At 39.1% G+C, this 16,090-nt stretch overlaps 1 protein-coding gene across 2 annotated transcripts in view; it reads left to right on the forward strand.

The window, feature by feature from the left end:
• Positions 1-16,090, forward strand: part of LOC126380127 (LIM/homeobox protein Lhx2-like) — a 38,094-nt gene that overhangs the window by 7,648 nt on the left and 14,356 nt on the right. For both annotated transcript variants that reach the window (XM_050029378.1, XM_050029379.1), the window contains exons 2-4: positions 3,168-3,367; positions 5,673-5,807; positions 14,419-14,655. In XM_050029378.1, coding sequence (XP_049885335.1) covers positions 3,285-3,367; positions 5,673-5,807; positions 14,419-14,655 — 455 coding nt within the window. In that variant the 5' untranslated portion in view covers positions 3,168-3,284. The remainder of the gene's footprint in view (positions 1-3,167; positions 3,368-5,672; positions 5,808-14,418; positions 14,656-16,090) is intronic.

Genomic DNA, 16,090 nt, shown 5'->3' on the forward strand with positions numbered 1-16,090 from the left:
GTGGGTACTTAGTTCATCTTGCGATGGATGTACCTCTGACTACCCCAATTGGGATTATAATTCGTCATCAAACTCGTATTTTTCTAATCACTTACACCTATTTAAAAAAAACCATGTTTATTATTATGTTTGTTTATGTAGCTCAGAGCCGATGCGTGTGCGTCACTGCACTTGTGTTTATAATTGTTATTTTTATGTCGTTTCTATATCGCCAGCCTAATGGAGTCCCGGACTTTTGCAAGGCGTGCGTGGGGCCGAAGCCAACACGTAGAGACCCCTTAAGATAATTTAATCTGAATGTTGTGTGACACCAACCGGTGATTATCCCTCTATGCACTATGGGAGTGCATCCAAAGACAATCCCCGGTTCTTGTAGGACTATTGCTATTGCAGATTATGGGAACAAAGGGAACTGGGCTATTGGGTTGGGGGTTAGTGGACCGGATATTGGGGCTATGGGGTACTATGGCGCCTATTATTATTATTAATGTTCTTGTAGTAAATATCTAGTCTGTGTTTAAAGGAGTTCACTGATGGTGCACTAATTATTGTTTCTGGGAGATTATTCCAAGAGTCCATTACGCGATTTGGCAGGAAATTATGTTTTGGGTTACTAGCGCACAACTTTAACGCATGCCCTCTCAAATTATCGTTTTTGCTGAGTTATCTCCAGCCAAGTAGTTAATACCATCTGCGGCAAAACTACAATAAGTCACGTCAAAAAAATATTGCTGAATTTAAAGATAATTATCCTTTAATTGTTACACATCGTAATGGTCATGTAATATTTTAATGAAAGTCTTTATTGTCATAAATTGTATTCTGCTGCGAATGAATGCCACCAGGCACTGACGCATTTGACTCCAGGACACAGTTTTACTACTTTATTTTTACTTGAGCCAATATTAGTTGATATACTTCCCTTTTACCTCACGAATGTGCGATAGAGGGGGGCGGGCGAGTCACGACCGTCGTCCGTCGTCGCCGCCGAACCGCGAAAAATATGCGTCCGCGCATCTAGCCGCAAACAACAAAAGCAGTGGACGCGAAATCTGCGTTCAAAGAATTTGAGGTTTATTTATTTGTAATATTTCCTTTCGCGTAAGTTATGTATAATAATAATTACCAGTAGGTAGAACTGTTGACTAATATTGTGAGGTCGTAGGTTCAAGTCCAGTACGGACTTAAATAAAATATAGACTACCGAACTAGTTTACGAATTCGTCTTGAATTTCGATTACGTATCATGCGTTCAGTGGATAACATGTTTCTAGTAAAAATAATATTTTAGAAGTATGTTATGTGACATTTTTAAAAACGTAAATTATCCCCATAATATTTGTATTTCTTTTTTAATTATGATAGATTTTGAATTTTAATTAAACAAAAAGAGGGCGTGGGTAACTCCCCCTCACCCCTTTCCCCCGCCACATGGTTAACGACGGTCAAAAAGGACCTGAAATAATTAGACCTGAACGCCAAACTGGCCCAAAACCGACCAACCTATAGAAGTAGGATAAGAAGAGCCGACCCTGTATAAGCAGGACAAGGCTTAGGAAGAGAGAGAGAGAGAGAGAGATAGATTTTTAAAGTTATTTGGCGACTCCACTCGTTTCGTTTTCAAGCGGTTTGAAATTCAGTACTTACTCTATATCTCAATTACGAAACCTCTATCAGCATTGTCTTGCGTCGTGATTTTCCCAAGAGACTCTACTATTGTTTAAAGGAACAATATTTTATTACTAAACTATTTCTTACTGCAAATTTTTAAGTTATAACGAAATCTTGGTAGGTCTTTGCTAATGGTGCGTACAGATTCAGATTGCACAGAAACTTAAAAAAAAACGATGATAAAATTTGTGTCTTGTAATTGGTGCAATGTATCATATTTTGTAACACATTGCCATAGTGTGTAACATTGAGCATGATGTTCTTTTTTTTGACGTCACTTATTTTAGATTTGCCGCAGATGGCATGAACTACTTGGCCGGACAAATGGGACCGGATAAAATAAATAAACGTTCATTGTCATCGTTAGCTTCAATACTGTGTGTGACTATAGGTTATCGTTAAAGATTTGCTGTTCAGCTACTTCATGCAGGCGTGACCTGCGCCTGCGCCTGGGCATCAGAAAAAAGTATTCACGAACCAAAACACACGAGTCGCGAGATATAATCTTCCATATAATATAACACAAGTTACATCTATGCACATAAAATATGCGACATCACAAGGGGATAAAAAGGGAAAAACTGTATCCATTGTCTTCGCTCGTACTAAAGTCCTATCCAATCCAGACCCATTGTATACGACGTTACTGTCGAATAATGTATGCGACCCAGGTAGGTTTTGTATAGAAATAATGTATATTTGTTATACGTTTGTGTTCCTTTTTGAATATTATATGAGACGGGGATACGTAGAACTGGGAGCTATGTGATCAATGCATATATAGTTACAGTTCTAAGTAGGTATATTACGTATAATGTTGTCATGTTGTGTATGTAGGTAGAAACTTCTTCGTCAATTACTTTCACAAGAAGTCACTGTGGTCCTGTACCGAAGGACGTAATATACGATCCCGACGACCCGATTACTTTGGCCATAGAGGCAGCCAATCAGCTCGCGACACCAAACACTTCAGGACCCTAATACCGACCCCGCCGGCGTGGTCAACGATTTCCCTCAATCAGCGCTTATCCATTAATTCTTTCAAATATTTTTCTCTCAGACGACACCCTGAGCCGAAGTTCGCGCCCAACTTCAGTTCAGGCCTGTTGTCTTAAACGTTGTACCGGATGAGAACCTTCAGCGCTCCCCATTTGTCCGGCCAAGTTAATGCCATCTACAGCAAATCTACAATAATACGTCAAAAAAAATGTGGTCCTGTACACCGGCTTGCTTCTCAAACGGGGAGCCATGGTTCGATCCCCGGTATCGAAGTCGCATCAATGAGTAATTTTTCACTAACACAACTCAACCATTATGGGCGGCGATACGGCTTACTACCTATCACGTTGGTCTTGGAAAGCTTGGTGGAGTGTGGATACTTATTTCATCATTATGGATGTACCTCTGACTACCCCAATTGGGTTACAGTCGTGAGCTAATGTTATGTAATAATTCTGATATCCGAAACGAACTAACGAGAGCCTTTTCCGAACCAGGTCCAGTGTCAACGGAGGGTACTCCAGAAAAAAATGGCATCGACCACCGAGGAGACGCAACCGCAGGAGGATTTAAACCTTGTTATTTGAGACACAGAGTCGGACGGCGTCGACACGATGCTGAAGGAACGAGAGAGCTCAGAGGGGTCCCCGTCCTCCCCCGATGAATGTGCGGGGTGCGGGGGGCGGATACAGGACAGGTGAGGTTTTGCGTTGCGAGTTTTGAAATCTATAAAGATGTTTATCTCGGAAGGACCTTGCTTTGCTTGAATAGTTAAGCAACGGTTTTTTTTTATTTTAAATGAACTTTGCGCCTTACGATTTTAATATACGCGATAATGCACACACACACACATGCACACACACACACACACACACACACACACACACACATACACACACACACACACATTACTCCATACCTAGAAGTTTTATTTTTGTTAATTTTATTATATTATGTTATTATAATTTTTATTATGTTTCATTATTGTGTATTTTGATATAAGCAGTTATAATTTTTCATAGTGCTCTGTATTCTGTCCGTGTGTCCATTTTGTAAAACCTGACAGGAAATCGTACTCTGGCCCCTGCGATACAAGCTGAGCTTAGTGCAGGGACCGCCGCATATCTAGAGTAATTGGTCTTATTATAGTTGTCTATATTTTTATTAGGTAATGTAAAATTGTAAGCCTATGTTCAATAAAGATTATTATTATTATTATCAATCTTCTTCTACCGTGTAGGTTGTGAGGTGGATTACCAACCCCATCAAACCTGGTGTCAGGGTTATTAACTCTTCTCTAATATTGTTAGGTAACTCGTCTTCAACTCTTAAGCTGGCTATTCATTCAATGGTCATTTTCTCTCGTGGGTTGTGAGGTCAATAACTACCTAGGGTATCAGGGTTACTACTGAATTACCAAAGAGCCCTGTCACGGCTCACGTGACTACACACTTAAGTAAGTATTCGTAAATAGTAGCCGGGAATGAGTGCTTTACGTATCCTGTGACGCAGCAAGGTTGATCAGCCTTTGTATTGAAGTTTACCTATATTAATGACTGGTACCCTCGAGATGGGAAACGTCGAAGAGGAAGGCAAAACAAAAGATGGGAAGACGACCTCCCAAAAAGCTGGAGAAGAGCGGCCAAAGATCGCCACATTTGGAAAAGCCTAGAGGAGGCCTATGTCCTAGGACAGCCTGACAAGGAGAGTGTTGATATCGTGGATGTCGACTAATTATTAGATTTAAGTTAATAGTAAGAGAAAACATTGTAAGTCAGAGAATAAAGGCTATTTTTATTTATTTATTTTATTATATTAATAAGGATGGTTTTGTATGGTTTATGGCAGCTTCTTTTCCTCAGCTATTCAGGTTATGTGAAGCTGCAGCAGTTCTATGCGGATGAGATTTCGTTATGTAAAAATGACGATTCAAAGTGTAACTATATTACCTACTTCTTCTATTGTGTGGGTTGTGAGGTGTATTACCAACCCCATCAACCCTGGTGTCAGGGTTATTATTGAGCTGCCATAGGCCCCTGACATGACTCATGTAACCGCTACGTACTTACATCTGTAGTAGTAACCGGGACTAACCTGCCTTCCGAAGCACGGATCACCTTACTTTCTAGTCTAGTGATAATGTACACGAACTTTAATAGATCTAAGAAGGGACTTTCCAGGCTACGTTCGCCAAAAATAATATAGATGGCGTTGTCGAGATTTATTGTGATGAGGTGATATATCCGAGGAGCTCGGTGGCGCAGCGGTAAACGCGCTCGGTCTGCGATTGTTGAAGTTAAGCAACTTTCGCAAAGGCCGGTCATAGGATGGGTGACCACAAAAAAAAAAGTTTCATCTCGAGCTCCTCCGTGCTTCGGAAGGCACGTTAAGCCGTCGGTCCTGCATTAGCAGTCGTTTCAAAATTCAAATTCAAATTCAAAATTCAAAAATATCTTTATTCAGTAGGTAACATAGTTACACTTTGAATCGTCAATTTTACATAACGAACGTCTCATCCGCCTAAAACTACTGCAGCTTCTCACAACCTGTATAGCCGGGGAAAAGAAGCTGCAAGAAAAACCTCGGCACAGGGCCCTAGACGTTCTTTAAAAAAATAAAAATAAACATAAAATATTGGTATACAATTGAGTAATTTAGCTGCCTAATATCAGTTCTCAGACAGTTAATCCCATGCATTCATATCTTCTAAATAATCACTAACTCTTACAAACAACCTTGTTTTACACAGACACTACACATTGACATTATCGTACACGCGCCTGTGTGTGTGACGTCTGACACCATACGATTCAAGTCTAAACTATGTTCGAGGGGGGGGTGAGGTAAACCTAGCTCAGCCGCTGGTGGGGAGCGGAGAGTTTCCGTTCGCTTATAGAGTCCCGTCTTTTGTGAGACCTGTGTATGGGGTCGAAGCTAAAGCGAATACGTGGTACTATAGAACCCTATAACAGCTTCAGTTTATGCTCCTGTGTGTTCCGTAGATATTACCTGCTGGCGGTGGATAGGCAGTGGCACGGAGCCTGCTTGCGGTGCTGCGAGTGCCGCCTGCCCCTCGACACGGAGCTGACCTGCTTCTCCCGCGACGGGAATATCTACTGCAAAGAAGATTACTACAGGTTAGTGCTCTTTTTTATTCTTTTATTTAAGGGCTTTTGACAAAGTTTGTTATGCCAGCCCCATCGATCAAGACTGAATAAATCTGTTAAAAAATCATATTTAGATGTGATGCTGTTGTGAATCTTCTTCTTCTATCGTGTGGGTTGTGATGTGACTTACCACACTCAACAACCTGATGTCAGGGTTATTACTGAGCCGCCATAGGCCCCTGACATGACTCATGTAACGACTACATACTTACATCAGTAAGCATGTAGTAACCGGGACCAACGCCTTACCTTGCCTTCCGAAACACGGATCATCTTACTTTTTGGACAATCAGGTAATCTGCCTGAAATGTTCTAATCAAACTAGGGATCACAAAATGATTTTTGTGATTTGTCTCCACCGGGAATCGAACCCGGGACCTCTGTATCATGAGCACATCGCTCAATCACTGGACCACAGAGACCGTCGCTGCTGTGAATGAAAGCATAAATCAAATATGTTTCTCTGCTCGTAGGCTCTGATAAAAAGGCCTCTAAGATACTTATTTCACTATGACTCCTAACTTTTAGTTGTTTAAACAACCCTGATACCAGAGTTGGTCAGGTCGACCATTAGCATCATGACCTTCATAGGTCAGGCCTAGGTAGGTAGGTTCTAGATAGAACGGTAGCACTCGTCTGAGCTACGGTCACCCCTGATGAACTTCATGTGAAAAACACCATGAAACCGCACCACTGTGGTGTCGTTTTTTTTTTTAGGTAACCACACCACGATAATGAAGTTTATTTATTGATATTAGATTGTCAACTACTGCCATATACTTACTACTTATTCCTTGCACATAAAATATTTTTGAAATAGTTTTGCGTTTGACACGTGATTTGTTTTTATACACGTTAGACATCACTAGCCGGCAGTGGTGTGGTTACATAACATAAACAGCCTATACACGTCCCACTGCTGGGCACAGGCCTCCCCTTAATCAACCGGAGGGGGTATGGCGCATACTCCACCACGCTGATCCACTGCGGGTTGGTGGAGGTATTTGGGCTAGAAACCCGAGACCAACGACTTAGCGTGCCTTCGGAATCATCTTACATTTTTGAACAATCAGATGATTCAAGCCTGCAATGTCCTTACCAAGCAAAGGACAGTTTCACAAAGTGATTTCGACAATGTCCCCATCGGGAATCGAACCCGGACCTCCAGATTGCGAGCCCAACGCTCCAATCACTAGACCACGGTGGCTGCTGCAGTGGTGTGGTAACCTAAAAAAAATGTACTCGACACCACAGTGATGCGGTATCGTGGTGTCGCTGGCAATACATGATGAACGTCCACCTATATACGTCCCACTGCTGGGCACAGACCTCCCCTTATTCAACCGTACTGCAAGTTGGCTGGTTGGCAAGAGCGTATCATTAGTACGGACTCCCAATGTAAATAGGCAAACGAAAGTCTCATAAAAGTAATCTCTTTAACAATCTAACAATATACTTACATACAATTACAACTTGTTTAAATTAAATACCGTTTTATGGCCAAACGTATTGAGAATATCTAATTTCATTTTATTTTTTTCCTTCATTTCCCAGAAAAGGTCCGTTTGGTCCCCACTGACCTTAATCCCATTCATGAATTAAAAACAGTTAAATAATTTTGTATTTCATAGTTTCATTCAAGGTAATTAAACAAAAAAGCCCACGCAAATGTCCGTTGTATATTTAAAATGCTTGTATTTTTATTAAATAATTATTTACTCCTGAGGTGAAATGTAATATGTTTAAAATTATACATTTTCCGTTCATAATGAAGCAGGGAAATAATTATACAGGCTTACATTTTAAATGAAACGTGTCAAATACTGTCACACTTCTCGTACGGTTTCATGACGTACTTATAAGTGAAGCCATATTTAGTAAGAACTTAGATTCTGTACATGATCATGCACAGAGCTCATAGTAAGCTCAGAGAAACAATAATTGTACCTAATAATCATTCAAGAAAGAAATTTCAATCTCAAAAGAAAGATGCCCCAAAATGTATGGTGCAGTTCGTCGTGAGGCACACTGAAGACTTCCTAGATGTCGTTTGAAGAAATAAAAATCTAACTTATCATAACATAGCATCATGCCTGTATTCCCAGAGTAGGCAGAAGTATATTATGTACTTAATACTATATTATTCACCATTCGTCACCAGTTATTCTTCTTCTTCTATCGTGTGGGTTGTGAGGTGGAGTACCAACCTCATCAACCCTGGTGTCAGGGTTACTTACTATCGAGCCGCCAAAGACCCCTGACATGGCTCATGTAACGATTACATACTTGCATCAGTAAGTAGTAACCGGGACCAACGGGTTAACGTGCCTTCCGAAGCACGGATCATCTTACTTTCGGACGAACTGGTGATCAGCCACAAAGTAATTGTTGTGATATGTCCCCACCGGGAATCGAACCCGGGACCTCCGGATCGTGAATCCAGCGCTCAACCACTGGACCACGGAGGTCGTTATGGCTATCCTTAAGTCCCATGTAATAGGGGACGAGCAAGGTGAGCCTTTAACCGGGCACTCACTTTGAGACCACCCGACATCAATTTATCTATGATCCAATCATAAATACAAACACATAAAGTCGAAATCTGTAAAAAAAACTCATCTAATGTAGTGGAAAAAAACTTACCTCAAAATGTTCAATTCCTTTATAACTGAGACACTGAAATGATGGCCACGATGCACTTGCTTCTGAGACTGACCAGCCATCTCCCTAGCGTTATCCAGTTTTTCCAACTGGTACAGTTTTACAGACTGCCTGTCTGACCAAAACAAAAAAAAAAAAAACAAAAGAATAAGTATTCCAATATACGTTAGGCCCAATATCGACTCATACATCACTATGCTAAAGAAAGTCACAACACTGGCTCCTGTACTACTGAAATTTATAATCGTAGACTTTTTGACGACTCTAAAACTGAGTGTAAAAAGAGATAGATGTATTTTCAGAACTGTAACATTAGTTACAAAATCGTATGTTTTCCCAGAATCCACAGCTTAGCGCAATAAATCCAAAAAGTTCACGGGCGCCATTTTTATTTTTTTCGGAATTTTCAGTACAACTTGTTTCACTGCTACTTTACCTATAGGAAAAAAAATGCCAGCGAAGTGAAACTCTGCCGTTGCGAAGGTGTGTGTTTGCGCGCGAATTTTCATGATTTACCATTTCTCTTAATTGTTTATGTACCCTCTTTCGGGTTTAACGAAGCGTCTGTACAATATTGTATTGTAATTTGTTGTTATTTAATATTTACTATTCGTTTCCTGACTTATTTTATTTGAGTTTAACATTGTACAAATCCAAATTAAGTCTTTCATAGCTTGCGCTAACTGTTAAATATTAGTTGATAATTGTAGGATATTTCAATCGAAACCATATAAGTAGGTAGCAATGCACTAAATGCTTCCATGATTAAAATACAGTTTATACTTAATTACTTTATCAACCACATTTTTCAATAGTTATTTCTTACTAAGTTCATTAATTTAGGCGTGCGTGTGTCAGGACCCAAGCAAATAGAATTTCAGTCTCTGTTTAACCCGATGGGAAATAAGCGTGAGTTTATGTACGTAGGTATGTAAGTTTATTGACTTGAAGCGGTGTTGTTGTAATTGATGTATCTGACGGGAACTGATTGTTGTTGTTGTTTAAATTCGCCTTATATAAGGCAGGCACAGATCTAAGGACCATACAGCCTTGACTTTAGTAATTTTTTCTACTCCTCTACTTTAATCTGGCATTTAAATACCCAAAAAGTCTATTATAAGTACATACATAATTAAACTCTTTGAAAAAGTGTACGCTCTATGGCCTATAAAAGCATTGTTTACAAAGTGTAACTGTACTATAATGTCGCCAAAAAAGCATTGTTGATGTTTTTTTTTTTGACCTGGAAACTGGAACCTTTACTTTGTTTGGTGCCATAGATATACTATAAAAAAAAAGTATACATTTGCCGCCATTTTCCCGCGCGTTGGAAAATAAATTGGAAAATTTTTGTGTTTCGTTTAAAATTACGTCGTCGTAGAAAAAGTATTGTATGCAACGTTGTATAACTAGGTCAAAAAATGCTCGTGGCGTCTCTTATTGCGATGTTCGCCAAGGCTCACATCGCAACTCACGCCACTCGCATTTTTTGACCCTTCTTATACAACTGTTGCATAAAATACTATAATATTCGAAAATCACGATCAAAATAGTCCTAAGCCTTGTCTTCAATTTACTTTGTCGATGTGGATGTTATGTAATTTTTTTTCTTTTGCCCATTTAAGGGCCAGGCTAAGATCATAAGACCATGCTGCCTAGTCTTCAGTACAATCTTATGTCACTTGTATGACATTGTCAGGAGGGAGTTGGTGTGCACCATCGACATTTTCTTTTTGGTTTGCCCCGAGAAGGAGCAGGCAAAGGAACACAGCCATACAGCCTGGTCAAATTAATTTTTTCTTCGTGTATCATTTCTTGAATTTGTTTTCTTTGTAAATCAAGTAAATTGTTTTCGAAGGCCGGAACCATTTCTTTTGTTTAATTATTTGTCTTCATCCATTTATTATTTAGTCAAATATCAGGAATAAGAGTCTTAAATCGGAAATAGAACAAAATTAAATTTACGTAGTAATGCGGCCTCAGTTCCTATTATGGCCACGTGCCAAAATACCCTTGCAATAGGCTAGTTTCCAACTAGTCAAATCAGTTACTTTTTACTAAATATCAAACCACCAATTACTGTGGAATTTGTGTGAAAAAGCAACCTGTGACATAGAAAAACGTGATAAAATGTCGCACTTACTGTTACATTGTTCTTTATAAAAATTCACAAGTAAGATAAAAAATGAAAACGTTTTGTGTATTTAACATAAAAAAAAAACATAAACAGCCTATATACGTCCCACTGCTGGGTACAGGCCTCCCCTCAATCTACCGGAGGGGGTATGGAGCATACTCCACCACGCTGCTCCAATGCGGGTTGGTGAAGGTGTTTTTACGGCTAATAGCCGGGACCAACGGCTTAACGTGCCCTCCGAAGCACGGAATCATCTTACTTTTTCGGACAATCAGGTGATTCAAGCCTGAAAAGTCCTTACCAAACAAAGGACAGTCTCACAAAGTGATTTCGACAATGTCCCCATCGGGAATCGAACCCGGACCTCCAGATCGTGAGCCTAACGCTCTAACCACTAGACCACGGAGGCTGTCTTTATTTAGTAATCGGAATTTCATAATTTATCTCTGACCTAAAAAACTAACCCAATTATCGCTCTATATAAAAAGAAAGCTTTTTACGTCTTCTTCTTCCTTCTGTTCTCTTGGGTTATAATACCACAGATCGACATCATCAACCCTGGTCTCAGGGTTATTATTGGGCCGTCTCCCTGACCCCCGGACCCCTGACAAGGCTAACATAACGACTACTTGAAATCGGGACCAATTCAATAACGTGGCCTCCGAAGCACAGATCATCTTATTTTCGGGTGATCAGCCTGCAATATTCTGATTAATTTAGGGGGATCACAATATGATTTTTATGATGATTTTATAATTATGATTCCGAATACTTATCTTACCATTTTTTACAAAAAAAGAATCCATTCTCAAATTCATTCCATCCTGAACTAAAGGAACCCTTCGAAAAGTCAATTAAAAAGTAGTGACAGGTAGCCCATGTGTGGTGTTGTCGCAATTACGGTGAGTCCAGCACGTTGGTCCGTCAGTGTGTCAGGCGCACCCGCCCGCTCTCACACCTGTCAAGAGCCGCCCAGGGCCGTATTTGGGTGACTCTCATCTGCCTCTATCATTGATATACAACTACCGCTCATCATCGCTCAAAAAGTGAGTCGCAAAGTTACTGCTAATAAAGCGACGTTGACGCTACTTTACCTCAGTGCGCGAATAGACGCCGAACTGGCAACACGGGGAAGTGCGTGGTAAAAACTGCCAAGAATAAAAGCTCAACGCAAAAAAAGAAGGATGGAACATCATATTTCTAATAAGTAATGACATTTAGTAATGACAAAACTCACCAAAATTATTATTCTAGTTTAAAATACTTACACTAAAAACAAGTACACTCGGTCAATCCGAGTCGCAGTATAACCCGACAGCGTTTTGAAGCACCACGCGCTAATACAGGGTGTTAGTGACATCTCCACTTTTACAATGAAACGCTTATCAGCATACAATATTTTTTTTATAATTCTATAACAACCAAAATTACATCCACGTATTTTTCGTATCCTCTATCCAAAACAAAAAACAATCTCCCGTCGAACAATACATCCTTTTTCTTTTCCAAGTTATTTTTTTTTAAACCTGCCAGTGTTTAGAACTTTTCTACAATATTTTACTTATTTAGAGTTGACCTTAAATAATTAAAGCACATAATAACGGGTTCTTACCGCGTTTAAATGGGGATATGAGACTCCCGATATTTCGACACTGTTGCAAGTGCCATGATCACGGGATGACTGATGAGATTGGAGTGTTATTATGTGCTTTAATTACTCGTATGATAATAACCGCGTAAACTTAAAACAATGTTGACCTTAAATGATGATTACCTTGCGCCGGCCCTGCTTAACTCCTGACAAGACAACATGTACCTGTCAAATGTCTTATCCTCCTTACGGGTACAATACAAACACAATTTTGTTGAAGTTTTTGTAAAACTTTTTCACTTCTATGGTCTCGGCAAGTAGGGAAAGCGTCTTTAATTTTTTTAGGTATTTTATTTTGTTTTAGAACTGTTTTGCTTCAGTTATATAACGCTAAGTTAAAATTAGTATATATAAGTTTGATCATTCTGGTGTGAAAAGCAGAGCTAACCATACAGTGTTACTTTGACTTAGAAAGCACCGTAGAAAAATATTATATTTCCGATAATATAATTGATGGTTCGATAATAATGTGGCAAATTATACCAATACAGAAAGCAAACAATTATACCTTATGGTGCAATGTCAGCGATTCAAGGGGTGACCGCGTCAAGTACCTAATGTCTAGTTCACCCTTGTCATGGTTCCATACATCAATATTTTGCTTCCCCACACATTTTTTTTTAATTTAATGGCCTGATTGCACGTCCTTTGAGCGAAGTTTTTGTTTCGTCTAGGGCCCTGTGCCGAGGTTTTTCTTGCGGCTTCTTTTCCCCGGTTATACAGGTTGTGAGAAGCTGCAGTAGTTTTAGGCGGATGAGACGTTTGTTACCTATGTAAAAATTGACGATTCAAAGTGGAACTATGTTACCTACTGAATAAAGATATTTTTGAATTTGAATTTGAAAGAGAAGCAGCCAGTTGGAAAAAGGCAGTTTTGATTATAAATAAGATTTTCTAATGTTTGTTTACTCAAACTGAACTGTCAAAATTTAAGAACACTCAAAAGTAGCGACACCTACCTGTGTTAATGGGAGAAATAGGCAGATGTAATCCTAATTACGTACCTAATGCTTTGAAGTCCATCGGAAACATTGAAAAAATGTAAAATAAGTACATATTTTTTCAAATGACTTTTATTAACGTATAAATTTTAAGCATTGATTCAAGTCAGGTAATCGGCTTAAAAAGGTTATGTAAGCACGTAATTATTTTACTTTTTATCTGTTCTTTACAATTGTTTACGTCTGTTTTTAAATTTCAAAGTTGATTATTTACATCGCTATGGCTAAGTGGAAGTTTTTGCATTTATTTTCCTTTTAAATAGTTTTCTTCAACTTCGTTTCTTTCTTTTATCTTTTAAACTTTACTGGCGAAACTTACGAAGTCAGGTTGAAATACCTACAAATTATAATAATATTTTTATGTGATAGGTACCTGTAATTGACAACATTTCAAATTTTTAAGCCGTGGTTTTTTTGTGCTATTTCGAAAGTACTTGTTTAAATAGAAGACACGTATTTTTTCTTTTCAAGATTTTTCCACTAGAAGTTACAAAAAATATTTTTTGAAAATTGGATTCTGCCATTGATAGAATGAAGGCAGTATACTGTAATGTACCTTTGCATGCGTATTTAAAACAAGTCGCAAACAAAGTGTCATGTTATGTATGACATTTACTTTTTTTATAATTTTTATGTAAAGGTCTGAACTTATTATGCCTTCCTCTTCTGACCTCGTGGATTTTTCAATATATTTCTATTATTACTGAATTAAAAAATCTGAAAAAATGTGTTTTGTGTAAATCATAGAAATATCTCGAAATGGTTTTCGATTTAAGGCACCTTAGTAAAAATGAAATGTTGTCAATTGTAATTCATACCTAAATTCACGCCGATCTTTCACCGGGGTAAGCAGAGACTAAGGAATTCCATGTGCATCGATCCTAAGAAGATTTTTTTTTTATTTAAGAGTATCAATCTAGTTTGGGGCGGCCCTAATTAAACCGTTAATATCACATTACTACTTTTCCTTTTTACAGATTTAATACGCGCATGAACTCAAGTATTTATAAAAAGTTATATGTTCATTATTCTAAGCTGTGTTTTCTGTTTACAACTTAAAAATAAACATTAAAGTAACAGTCATCACCGAAAGAGCCAACTGGCTCTACATCTCCCTCTCTATTGTTCTAGATTGTTCTGCGTGAAACGATGCGCGCGATGCGGGAACGGGATAACTGCTAACGAACTGGTCATGCGTGCGAGGGAGATGGTATATCACCTGACTTGCTTCACTTGCGTCGCGTGCGGCACTCTGCTGTCGAAAGGAGATGTGTTTGGAATGAGAGATGGGCTAGTCTACTGTCGGCCACACTACGACAGCGCGTGCTTGGATGAATACTGCGACGAAGACGTCAACAGCGGTTATAGGTAAGACTTTGACAAGTATCAACAAGGTTAGGTCCACTAGGACCTTGTGTCACTTGAATGATATTGGCAGGAGAGCGCTGATGGGCACTATCTCCACACCGTCACCATTTTGTAAAATCACATTCGGATGTGACTTGTGGTTATAAAATCTCGTAATAGACACGCTAGTTTTAATCCAGGTAAAAGATGTGGTTTTAATTTTACCCGTAATTAATAAATTGAATAAAACCGAAGTGTTTTTAAAGAAAATCACATCATATTGTGATTTATTGAAAATGTGCTTACGTGATTATTACTATAGATACTTTCTTTATTTATAACAACTGTCAAATATGAAGTGTCAGTCCCGATTACAGCCACGTGCCAAAACACCTTTGTCGCGGTTGCTGAAGAAACCTAGCTAAAACTGTTTCATCATTATCAGCCGTACGACGCCCACTGCTGGGTATAGGCCTAAAACTTTTTAATTAAAAAAAACGTTTTATTTTTGTACTTCATACCTTTTTAATAGTACTTCCCGTTAGAGGTAAAAATTTATTAGTACAAAGTACCCTTGAAGAGAAACGACATTGCTCAACTTCGGTCTAAATGCTGCCCAGGAATGGGAGTAGGCACGTGTGTAAACCCCGCCTAGGTGGTCGACGATTTCCCTCAATCAGCGCTTATCGCTATCGACCCACTAGGGTCGATTCATTCTTTCAAATATTTTTCCTCTCAGACGACGCTCTGAGCCGAGGTTCGCGCCCAACTGGGCACCCTCAGGACTGTTGTCTTAAACGTTGTACCGGGTGAGAGCCTTCAGCGCTCCCCATTTGTCCGGCCAAGTAGTTAATGCCATCTGCGGCAGATCTACAATAAATCATGTCAAAAAAAGGTACGTGTGTTTGGTTTCTGACACACTGTATTAGTGCCAGGAACCAAACAAACGCATTTTCTTTCCCGGGCAACTTGGACCATCTCTAATACTAAGTTCGCAATGTCCTTTCTACACAGACATTACTATGACATACATAACGACTATATCCCAATTGGCGTAGGCAGAGATAGATCCATTGCAAATTGAACTAAGTACCCACACCTTACCGAGTGAGCCGTATCGCCGTCTGTAATGGTCGAGCCAACTGTGTTAGTGAAAACTGCACTTTAGATAAATTAATAACTCATTGGATCAATTTCGGTACCGGGGTTCAAAGCGGCGCTCCCGAAACTGATGGTAATAGTACAATAACAGATATTAATATATTATCTATGTTTATATGTACAACTTCCTCTATTTGCCTCCACAACCTTATTAGGGAATTCCTAGCATTCTACTTACAAGGCTTCAGCTTATTAAAATAACAATGTGTTCTGGAACATTCCACAGACAGACGATTTATAGAGGATATTATATTAACTAGAGCGCGAAGAATTTGTTGATTCCTGTATCCCGTTC

Source organism: Pectinophora gossypiella, chromosome Z (assembly GCF_024362695.1).
Source record: "Pectinophora gossypiella chromosome Z, ilPecGoss1.1, whole genome shotgun sequence".
In the NCBI taxonomy this organism is placed as follows: Eukaryota; Metazoa; Arthropoda; class Insecta; order Lepidoptera; family Gelechiidae; genus Pectinophora; species Pectinophora gossypiella.